The following is a 12,435-nucleotide window of genomic DNA, read 5'->3' on the forward strand; positions in this document are numbered from 1 at the left end:
AACACTGGAGTGGGTTGCCATTTCCTTCTCCAATGCATGAAAGTAAAAAGGGAAAGTGAAGTTGCTCAGTCGTGTCTGACTCTTAGCAACCCCATGGACTGCAGCCTTCCAGGCTCCTCCGTCCATGGGATTTTCCAGGCAAGAGTGCTGGAGTGGGGTGCCATCACCTTCTCCACAGAGGAGCCTGGCGGGTTGCAAAGAGTTGGACATGACTGACCAACTGAACACACACACACACATACACACAAGTATATGGTATTTTGTTATAGCAGCCTGGACGAACAGACCAAGACAAGGTGTAATTGACAAATAAAAGTAGAATATATTTAAGGAATTATCTGGCAGTCTAGTGGTTAGGACTCCATGCTTCTAATGCAGGAGTCCAACTTTGATCCCTGGTCAGGGAACTAAGAGCCTACAAAGCGCTACCAGAAAGAAAAAAAAAAGCATATATTTAAGGTGTACAACTTTATGATTTGATACAGGTATACACTAGGGAATATTTACCATGACCAGGGAGGATAGGGGTTAAAGGGAAAAATGTTGATCAAGGTATACAAAGTTTCAGTTATACAAGATGGTTATTATTTCTTCAGTTCAGTTCAGTTCAGTCGCTCAGTCGTGTCCGACTCTTTTCGACCCCATGAATCGCAGCACACCAGGCCTCCCTGTCCATCACCAACTCCCAGAGTTCACTCAGACTCATGTCCATCGAGTCGGTGATGCCATCCAGCCATCTCATCCTCTGTCGTCCCCTTCTTCTCCTGCCCCCAATCCCTCCCACCATCAGGGTCCTTTCCAGTGAGTCAACTCTTCGCATGAGGTGGCCAAAGTATTGGAGTTTCAGCTTCAGCATTATTGTTTTTGCTTTGGCTCCATCCCTTCATTCTTTCTGGAGTTATTTCTCCACTGATCTCCAGTAGCATATTGGGCACCTACAGACCCAGGGAGTTCCCCTTTCAGTATCCTATCATTTTGCCTTTTCATACTGTTCATGGGGTTCTCAAGGCAAGAATACTGAAGTGATTTGCCATTTCCTTCTCCAGTGGACCACATTCTGTCAGACCTCTCTACCATGACCCTCCCGTCTTGGGTGGCCCCACACAGCATGGCTTAGTTTCATTGAGTTAGACAAGGCTGTGGTCCATATTATTTCTTAAGCCTCTCTTAATCTAGAGCAGTCTGCACTTTACTTTTTCAAGCCATCGACTTGTTACAAAAAGTGGGTCAGTTGTCCTACAGAAAATCCCACATTTTGGATTTGTCTCTTACCTTTCTTACGCTGTCATTTACTTTATTCCTCTATACACTCCATATTTTTCTATAATGGAAGTTAGCTTTAGAGGCTTGATTCAAGTTCAACTTTTTTTTTTTGTCAAGAATATTACACAAGGGTTGGTGTGTAATGCACTTTGAGTCACATCTGGAGCATCATGTCTATTCCACTTTTAATGAGCAGGTGACAGTCTGATTCCTTCGTTATGATGTTTCCCATCAACCTTTCATCTATTGATTTAATTCATTGATGATCATTAGCAGAATTAATTATTTTACTAGGAATTTCAAGGTGGTGATTTTCCAGTTTTATCTTCTACATTAATTAGTTGGAATTCTTCTGAAAATAAACTTTCTCTCATCAATTACAGCTATTGAGTTACTTATGCAGAGAGGATAGGAGAGATACTTAATTCTTTATCTTGGACTTGATTGCCAGTTTTTAGAATAAACGCTTTGTGCCCTGTTTACTTACTTTCAATGATATCCAGTGAGTTGTATGTGTCTGTTCTCGCTTTATCATTATGAACCCATGTTTTTAAAAATATATTTAGTGGGTTTCAATTGATTGCATTCATTATCCTTTTTAACACTCAAATTGTCCCATATCTTGCCAAAATGTTACCTCCTGTATCCCTTCAACACTAGTCATTAGGTTTTCATAGCTTGCTTGATTTTTGGCATAGAGATTACCTCATATATTTCCTGCCTGAGACCTGCCATTTCTCTAAGGAGCCTTAGTTTATTTATATTTTCTTTTTTAACAATATCTTTATTGAGGTACAACTTACATACCATAAAATTCACCTATTTGAAGTATACAATTCAATGATTTTTAGTAAATTATATAGTTGTACAACTATGACCACAATCTGACTTTAGAATATTTCCATCAGACCACAAGATCTTTTGTACCCTTTGTCTGTCAGTCTCCTTACTCGTCCCTATTCCTAGGCAACCACTAATCTACTTTCTGTCTCTATAGATATGCCTTTTCTATAAATTTCATATGAATGGAATCACACGCTATATAACCTTTGGCATCTGGCTGCTTTCATTTAAATATTGCTTTTTTAAAATTGAGATGTAATTCACATACCATAAAATACATCATTTTAAAGTATATAACTCAGTGGTTTTTAGTATATTCACAAGGTTGTGCAATCATCACCACCATCTAATTCCAGAATATTTTCATCACACCAAAAAGAAACTGTACCGGTTAGCAGTCACTTCCCATTTTCGCCATCCCTTAATCCCTGGCAACCAACAGTCTACTTTTTGTCTCTATGAATTTGTCCACTCTGAATATTTTATTGCAGCTGAAGATTGAGAAGCTCTATACGGTCAGCAAAAAACAAGACCGGGAGCTGACTGTGGCTCAGGTCATGAACTCCTTATTGCAAAATTCAGACTTAAAATGAAGAAAGTAGGGAAAACCACTAGACCATTCAGATATGATCTAAATCAGATCCCTTATGATTATACAGTGGAAGTGACGAATAGATTCAAGAGATTAGATCTGATAGACAGAGTGCCTGAAGAACTATGGACAGAGGTTCGTGACATTGTACAGGAGGCAATGATCAAGACAATCCTCAAGAAAAGGAAATATGAAAGACAAAATGGTTGCCTGAAGAGGCCTTACAAATAGCTGAGAAAAGAAAGCTAAAGACAGTACTCAAGAAAAAGAAATAGGAAAGACAAAATGGTTGCCTGAAGAGGCCTTACAAATAGCTGAGAAAAGAAAGCTAAAGACAGTACTCAAGAAAAAGAAATAGGAAAGACAAAATGGTTGCCTGAAGAGGCCTTACAAATAGCTGAGAAAAGAAAGCTAAAGGCAAAGGAGAAAAGGAAAGATATACCCGTTTGAATGCAGTGTTCCAAAGAATAGCAAGGAGAGATAAGAAAGACTTCCTCAGTGATCAGTGCAAAGAAATAGAGGAAAACAATAGAATGGGAAAGACTAGAGATCTCTTCAAGAAAATTAGAGATACCAAGGGAACATTTCATGCAAAGATGGGCACAATAAAGGACAGAAATGGTACAGACCTAACAGAAGCAGAAGATATTAAGAAAAGGTGGCAAGAATATACAGAACTATATAAAAAAGATCTTAATGATCCAGATAACCACAATGGTGTGATCACTCACCTAGAGCCAGACATCCTGGAGTGCGAGGTAAAGTGGGCCTTAGGAAGCATCACTATGAACAAAGCTAGTGGAGGTGATGGAATTCCAGTTGAGCTGTTTCAAATCCTAAAAGATGCTGCTGCTAAAGTGCTGCACTCAATATGCCAGCAAATTTAGAAAACTCAGCATTGGCCACAGGACTGGAAAAGGTCCGTTTTCATTCCAATCCCAAAGAAAGGCAATGCCAAAGAATGTTCAAACTATCACACAATTGCAGTCATCTCACACGCTACCAAAGTAATGCTCAAAATTCTCCAAGCGAGGCTTCAACAGTACGTGAACTGGGAACTTCCAGATGTTCAAGCTGGATTTAGAAAAGGCAGAGGAACCAGAGATCAAACTGCCAACATCTGTTGGATCATAGAAAAAGCAAGGGAATTCCAGAAAAACATCTACTTTTGCTTTATTGACTACACCAAAGCCTTTGACTGTGTGGATCACAACAAACTGGAAAATTCTGAAAGAGATGTGAATATCAGACCACCTTACCTGCCTCCTGAGAAACCTGCATGTAGGTCAGGAAGCAACAGTTAGAACTGGAAATGGAACAATGAACAGGTTTCAAATTGGGAAAGGAGTACATCAAGGGTATATATTGTCACCCTGCTTATGTAACTTATATGCAGAGTACATCATGCAAAATGCCAGGCTGGATGAAGCACAAGCTGTAATCAAGATTGCTGGGAGAAACATCAATAACCTCAGATATGCAGATGACACTACCCTTATCACAGAAAGCAAAGAGGAACTAAAGAGCTTCTTGATAAAGGTGAAAGAGGAGAGTAAAAAAGCTGGCTTAAAACTCAACATTCAAAAAACTAAGATCATGGTATCCAGTCCCATCACTTCATGGCAAATAGATGGGGAAACAGTGGCAGACTTTATTTTCTTGGGCTCCAAAATCACTGCAGATGGTCACTGCATGAAATTTAAGCAAAATATAGCAAAAAAATAAAGCAAAACCATGAAATTTAAAGATGCTTGCTCCGTGGAAGAAAAGTTATGACAAACCTAGACAGCATATTAGAAAGCAGACATTACTATGCCAACAAAGGTCCATCTGGTCTAAGTTATGGTTTTTCCAGGAGTCATGTATGGATGTGAGAGTTGAACTATAAAGAAAGCTGAGCGCCAAAGAATTGATGCTTTTGAACTGTGGTGTTGGAGAAGACACTTGAGAGTCCCTTGGACTGCCAGGAGATCAAACCAGTCAATCCTAAAGGAAATCAGTCCTGAATATTCATTGGAAGGAGTGATTCTGAAGCTGAAACTCCAATACTTTGGCCACCTGATATGAAGAACTGACTCACTGGAAAAGATCGTGATGCTGGGAAAGATTGAAGGCAGGAGGAGAAGGGGATGACAAAAGATGAGATGGTTGGATGGCATCACCGACTCAATGGACACAAGTTTGAGCAAGCTCCAGGAGTTGGTGATGGACAGGGAAGCCTGGCGTGCTGTGGTCCATGGGGTTGCAAAGAGTTGGACACGACTGAATAACTGAACTGAACTGAACTGAGCATTTTATATAAATGAAATCATACAGTATTTCTCCTTTTGGTCTGACTTTTTTACTTAGCATAGTGTTTTCAAGGTTCATCCATGTTATGTGACAGAACTTCCTTTATTCCTTTTTATGTCCAAATAGTATTCCATTGTATGAATATACCATATTTTGTTTATCCATTCATCAATTGATGAAAATTTGGGTTGTTTGAGACATATGGTAGGTTACTCCAAGTTTAACCTTTTGAGGAACTGGAAACACCTTTTTTTTTGCCACTTTGCTTTTTTTAATTGAAGGATAATTTCTTTACACAATTTTGTGGGTTTTTTGTCAAACATCAACAAGAATCAGCCATAGATACACCCATGTCCCCTCCCTCCCTCCCATCTCCTTCCCATCCCACCCATCTAGATTATCAGAGCCCCTATTTGAGTTCCCTGAGTCATACAGCAAATTCCTATTGGCTATCTAGTTTACATATAGCATTGTAAGTTTCCATGTTACTCTCTCCATACATCTCACCCACTTCCTCCTTCCCTCCCACTGTGTCCATAAGTCTGTTCTTTAGGTCTGTTTCACCATTGTTGCCCTGAAAATAAGTTCATCAGTACCATCTTTCTAGATTCCATTTATATGCATCAGAATACAATATTTATATTTCTCTTTCTGACTTACTTCACTCTGTATAATAGGCTCTAGGTTTGTTCACCTCAGTAGAACTACTTAAATGTGTTCCTTTTTATGGCTTTTATTCCACTGTATATATGTACCACAGCTTCTTTATCCATTCATCTGTCAGTGGACATCTAGGTTGCTTCCATGTTCTAGCTATTGTAAATAGTGGTATACTGTTTTCCAAAGCAGTTACACAATTTTACATTCCCAGAAACAGTGTATGAGAGTTCCAGTTTTTTCCACATCCTTGCCAAAGCTTGTTTATTGTCCATCTTTTTGACCATAGCCATCCTATTGATTTTCCACTATATTTATCTGGCCAATCCCTACTCACAAATCAACCCAACGATTTCTTTTTTCTATTCCTGTTTACAAATTACAAAGTACTATTAAGGAAAATCCTATACTCCTGACCACTAGTTTCTCCTCCACCCAACTGATCTTCTATTGCTATCAGAGTGATCTTTTACTTTTGGCAGGGGAGGGGGCTGCACTGAGTCTTCTTTGCACCACACAGACTCTCTGGTTGTGGTATGTAGCCACTTTGGAAAACAGTGGGTGTAGCCACTTTGGAAAACAGTTGGCAGTTCCTCAAAAGGTTAATTTCAGGTTCTGATTCCTACCCATTCTGTCTCTGAGGTTGCTGTGGTGGCTTGCCTGGATCAATTCTGTGAATTCTCTCTCTTCAGTGTGTAGCCTATTAATGTTTCTACTCTTTTTATTTGTAAGCTTGGCTTCCTTGGTGTCATACAGGTCAGGATAGCTTAGCGTTCAGCCAATTGTTTTATTAGAGATTGTGTCTAAATACCTTGGGCCAGTATTGTCTTTTACTCTTTGTCGATGGAATTGTGTGTAGGTTTAGAAGTATAGCCGAAGTTCAGGAGAGTTTAAAATTTTTCCTTGATTTTTACTTTCTGCTGGGCCTTCTTGTGTCTCCTCTGTACCTTTGTAACGCTTCGCATTCAAGCAGGGAAATGTAGTTAAGTAGGATCCTCTCTAGTACCTTGAGCTTGAGTGCAACCTTGTACATACTAGCCTTGTAGACCCACGGGGGTATGAGTGAGCTTATTAAGCCCTACCAGGGTTGTCTTTCTCTCTGCATCTCTCTGCTAAACTTTCAGCAGGCCTGCTGTTCTGTTGCTTGCCCCAACCAATGCTGTAATCTCAGGTAACTGTGATGATCATTTTCTCTGATCTAAGGAGTTTGCTGTTATCTTCAACATCCCTGGGCATAGAAATTTTTTTGTGTGTGCTCATTCCCATACAAGTAATTCCCCTCCAGCAGCCAAGTTGTTGGTTTTTATGGTTTGACTTGCCCTAACCTTATAATATCAGCTCCAGTAGAGCTGGGGAGGGAGGTGGGAATATGAACAAGCCTCAGGCTAAAACACCATAGATTCCCACTGTTCTTAGCCAACATTTAATAGATTTTCTTAAATACTTTTAAATTTATTTTTTAATTTTGGTCTATTTCCAGAATCTTGAAATGGTTGTTTTTGACAAATCTGTACAGTTATATCATTGTTTTCATGGGGAGAAAATTAGCTGAGCCCCTCATTCTGCCATTCATGAAGTCTTGCTTAATCTATGTTTTAAAAGATCATTCTGGCACTTCCCTGGTGGTCCAGTGGTTAAGAATCTACCTTCCAATGTGGAGGACATGAGTTTGATCCCTGATCAGGGAACTAAGATCCCACATACTGAGGGCAACTAAGCCCACACACCACAACCAGAGAGTCTGTGTGGTGCAAAGAAGACTCAGTGCAGCCCCCTCCCCTGCCAAAAGTAAAAGATCACTCTGCTAGCAATAGAAGATCAGTTGGGTAGAGGAGAAACTAGTGGTCAGGAGTATAGGATTTTCCTTAATAGTACTTTGTAATTTGTAAACAGGAATAGAAAAAAGAAATCGTTGGGTTGATTTGTGAGTAGGAATTGGCAGGATAAATATAGTGGAAAATCAAGGGGATAGGAGAATTGAGTGTGCTGGTTACTGTCAATGAAGTCCCACTGTCCATGGAGTCTTCCCTAGGTAGAGAAGGAAGTGAAATCCAAAGGGACATTGAGGCCTTTGAGAAGAGTTAAGAGTGTTGATGAATCGAAGGCCTTTGGAAAGTTGAAGGGTAAATTCAAAGACTGTAAAGTGTAGGACAGGCAGAAAAACAGGTAGTTCTGAGTGCAGACTCTGGTTTTGGAGGTAGAGCCATTCCAGGTGTCACTACAGAAATGGATGGCTGAGCTGAAGAAATTAAAATAGGATATGTCATGGAGCTGTGAAGTTTGGATGTTAGATCATCAAGGGGAATAGTGAAGGCTTTCAGATGAAAAGGGGAAAGAAAACAGTTGGTACCAAAGTCCTCAGTGAATGTCAGGGGGAGATCTGAAAGTTGACATTTAACATTAATAGGATGATAAAATTAAGCAGTGTAAACTCTGAAGAAAGAAGGGCTATTGAGTAAAACAATACTTTGGGGATCCAGTGAACAAGACCTGAGATGATGTTAACTTGGTCTTGATTTATGGGAAGGGATGAATAAAGGAAAATGAATAGCTTCCAATTAAGAAATTTGCAAGGGAAACAAAATTGGGATACCTAGAGTTAAGGAGAGGAGATAGAGACTCCTTGAATGGATGAGCAAGACCAAAAGCAAGAAGGTTTTAGGAAATGGTGGATAGTTCTTTTTTTTTTTTTTTGGCTTAAGCAAGCATAGGTGTAATTCAGAGTATGCGTGTGTGCATGCTCAGTCGCTTCAGTTGTGTCCAACTCTTTGCGACCCTATGGACTGTAGCCCACCAGCCTCCTCTGTCCATGGGATTCTCCAGGCAAGAATACTGGAGTGGGTTGCCATGCCCTCCTCCAGGGGACCTTCCCAACCCAGGGATTGAACCATGTCTACTGTCTTCCTGCATTGCAGGTGTATTCTTTACCACTGAGCCACCAGAGAAGCCCGTAATTTGGAGTATATTAGAAGATAATATTGTTTGAATTCAAACAATTCAAATTAGTTTGAATCTACACTATAAATAGTGTTATTGTTAAAAGTATTATTAGTTAGATGAAATACTAAGGAAACTGTTTGAAATTATTGTATTTAGATCTTAGGGAAATTTTGGAACTGATATTGGTAGCTGGGAAGCAATTTGACAACTTTAGAATACTTTGTGACAAATGGGATTTGGTGTATGTTTGATAAGTTATTAATGCCACCACTGGAATTGAAGGTGACTATAAATCATAATTTTGATAGGAATATATCCAGGAGACTGATGAGTTTTGGCCTTTTGTAATTAGAAAATTGGAGCTTTAAAAATGTATTGACTTTTTGGAACAATCTTCTTCTATTTTCTAGAACCATCTGTAATTCACTATATATAGAGGACTGTGTAGAATCTGCTTGAGTATGGGGGTTTTTATCTCAGTTGCCCTGACTGATTCTATTTGACATGATTGTGTCTATGTATAAGAAACATAGGTGTGTAGGAGAAGAGAAAATGTAAAGCAAAAATGAATCTGAATTGTAGATGTAGAGCTCCAGCTATGAAAACTTTAAGAAGATTAACTGCTGTGATGGTAATCTGGCACATTTTCAATTCTAGCTATCATTTGTTATGAACTGAAAGAACATTGAAATAATTGGATACTGAGGTGTATAATTGCTGGCAATGGGATGGAGGAGGGGAGTTGGTTAGCTAGCAAGAAGACTTACAGCTGTTTTTATGTTAATACTGTATATTTGGCATTGGTTGATAACAGCAGGAAAATTATTTATGATTATGCTGAGGACTTGTTATATTGATTCTATTTTGTAATAATATGAAAGAGTTTAATGGTTACTCTTATTAGATGTAATATTTCTTTCTTTTTTTTTGTCATTCCAGCAGCCATCAGAAAAGAGACCACAAGAAAGCAATTGCCTGTACAGTCCTCTTCATCGTTTGTGACCTAGGATATTGAGCTCTTGGGCTGTCAGAATTCCAGTTCATGAGGCAATCTATGTCATTCTGGTCTAGCCAGGTAAGTAGTCCCTATGGACTAATTTCTTGTTCTCTGAAAAGAACAAGAAAGAAAAAACCAAAGTAGGGGAGTATGAAAAAATCTAGATATGAATCTTAGACCCTAGAGGAGAACTTAAGGCTTGGGCCATAAGCAGCAAAACAGGTGAAGATGACCCTGGGGGTTATATACAAGTTCACTAGAGTGGAATTCATGAAAAAAATACTGGGAGAATTATGTCTGTTTTGAGACCTGGCTTGACTTCAAGCATGAAGAAACTTAGGTTGAACTGCAAAAAAAATTCCTATGAAGGCAAGGTTAAATAGGAAAGAAGTATGCTTTGAAGTTAAAATGGATAGAAGCTTAATTTTAATGAAGTACCTTTTTCTTTCTTTTTTAGAAAACTAGCAATATTTTATTTTTTGTTTTTTAGTTTTTATTTTATATTGGACTGTATAGTTGGTTTACAATGTCGTGTTAGTTTCAGGTATACAGTAAGGTGATTCAGTTATGAAGTATCTTTTTCTAAAGCAATATTAGCTCTATAGAGATAATAATAACATTTTAAAGATTTCTTTTATATTTAGGAGAATGAATCCCAGCTCTTTAAATTATTAGTTGTGTGATCATGGGAAAATTAGTTACCTTCTCAAACTTCAGTTTCTTTACCTATCAAATAGATTAGGTATACTTATATGGTTACTGTACAAATTAAATGAAAAAATATATAAAGTGTATAACATGATGCCTAGCACATACTTAGAGCTCAATATACAGTCACTATTATCAGGCTTTGGAAGGAAGAGTAAATGAGATGGGAGTGCAGTAATGTGATGAATGATTCTTCACAGGTAGGCATGCAATTAGTTATTTCTTGTCAGGTTAGTTTGCAGCAAAAAGTTTCAAGGTCAGAACATCTTGGAGATCAGGACTACAATGGGTGCTAATCAGGCCAGTTTGAAGGAGGGTAGCTTTCTTTGTTTCTTGAGTTTGTAACAAATTAAGTCTTCTACACTTCCCTTCCAGAACAGTGCATTTAACATTAGCATTTTAGCTAGATTTATCTTTAGTGTTTTTAATATTTTTGTTTGTTTGACGTGGATCTTGAATTCTGGGTAAGATGGCAAAAACCATCAACAGATCAAGTAGACAGACCATGCTAGTTAAAAACAGAGAAGATGGTAAGTGGTAAGAGTATAAAAGGTACAGATTTCTCCATGGTTAGTGTAGATCACCTTTTGGATTTACTTCATTAGGTCACTTGTCTGGGTAGAGTGAAACAGAATGCCTGGAGTTGAAGTGCCACAGGGAGTCTAAAACAGAGGTCCTAATGAGGTTCTCTGATTAGCCTATTCAAGTTAAGGAGGAGGAATTAGGCTTCTCAGTCTAAATAGCAAAGGAGGACATGGACTGTACTTTTTATGGACCTAATTTTGCTAGGCCTAAAAAACAGCCATGGGACAGAAAGTATAAAGCTATAGTATTTTTTGTTTTATTGTTATTTCACATTCTATTTGAAGAGTCTCTGATTTAAACAATTTTAATAGACTTTATTTTTAGAGCAGTTTTATGAAACTCCAGTACTTTGGCCACTTGATGCGGAGAGCTGACTCATTTGAAAAGATCCTGATGCTGGGAAAGATTGAGGGCAGGAGGAGAAACGGACAACAGAGGATGAGACGGTTGGATGGCATCACCGACACAATGGACATGGGTTTGGGTAGACTCCGGGAGTTGGTGATGGACAGGGAGGCCTGGCGTGCTGCGGTTCATGGGGTCGCAAAGAGTTGGACACGACTGAGCGACGGAACTGAACTGAACTGAACTGATGTTCACATCAAAATTAAACTGAAAGTTCCTATATACCCCCTGACCCCACACAAGCATAGCCTCCCCCACAATCAACATTCTGCACCAGAGTGGTGCATTTCTTAAAATTAATGAACCTATAATGACACATCATTATCACCCAAAGTCCATAGTTCATACTTGGTACTGTACATTCAGTGGGTTTTGACAATTGTATGATGACATATATAGCCACTTATAGTATCATACAGAATAGTTTCACCACCTTGAATATCTTCTGTGTTCTTATTTATCTCTCTCTCCTCCCTAACCCCTGGTAACCACTGGCCTTTTTACTGTTTTTATAGTTTTGATCTGATTTTTAAAAATAGCTTTATTGAGGTATAGTTCACACACCACACAACTCACCCATTTAAAGTGTACAATCCAATGTATAATTTAGTATATTGACCTTTTTAAAGGACCAGCTTTTAGTTTCATTGATTTTTTTCTATTGATTTCTATTTTAGGGCTCATTGATTTCTGCTCTAATTCTTATTATTGTCTTTTCTTCTGCTTACTTAGAATTTAATTTGCTCTTCTTTTTCTAGCTTCCTAAGGTGGAAACTGAGATTACTGATTTTAGATCTTTCTTCTTTCGTGCGTTTAATACTATGACTTCTCTCTAAGCACTGTTTTTGTGGTATCCCACATATTTTGATAAGTTATATTTTCATTTTCATCTAGTCAAAATATTTTTAAATTTCTCTTGAGATTTCTCCATGACCATGTGTTATTTAGAAGAGTATTGTTTAATCTCCATATATTTTGGAATTGTTCCAGTCATCTTTCTGTTATGATTTCTGGTTTAATTCCACTGTGGCCTGACAGTGAAAATTGTTTGATTTCTATTCTTTTAAATTCTGTTCTTCAAATTGTTAAGGTGTGTTTTATGGCCTAGACTGTGATCTATCCTGGTACATGTTTCATGTGAGCTTGAGAAAAA

General features: G+C 38.3%; 1 protein-coding gene across 2 annotated transcripts in view; it reads left to right on the plus strand.

Annotated features, from left to right (window-relative positions):
- Positions 1–9,604, plus strand: part of SNX12 (sorting nexin 12) — a 63,097-nt gene extending 53,493 nt beyond the window's left edge. The window contains exon 5 of one of the 2 annotated variants that reach the window (XM_061409800.1): positions 9,527–9,604. In XM_061409800.1, coding sequence (XP_061265784.1) covers positions 9,527–9,589 — 63 coding nt within the window. In that variant the 3' untranslated portion in view covers positions 9,590–9,604. The remainder of the gene's footprint in view (positions 1–9,526) is intronic. The other variant, XM_061409801.1, reaches the window with a different exon arrangement.
- The last annotated feature ends 2,831 nt before the right edge of the window (positions 9,605–12,435 follow it).

Source organism: Bos javanicus, chromosome X, assembly GCF_032452875.1.
Source record: "Bos javanicus breed banteng chromosome X, ARS-OSU_banteng_1.0, whole genome shotgun sequence".
NCBI lineage: Eukaryota > Metazoa > Chordata > Mammalia > Artiodactyla > Bovidae > Bos > Bos javanicus.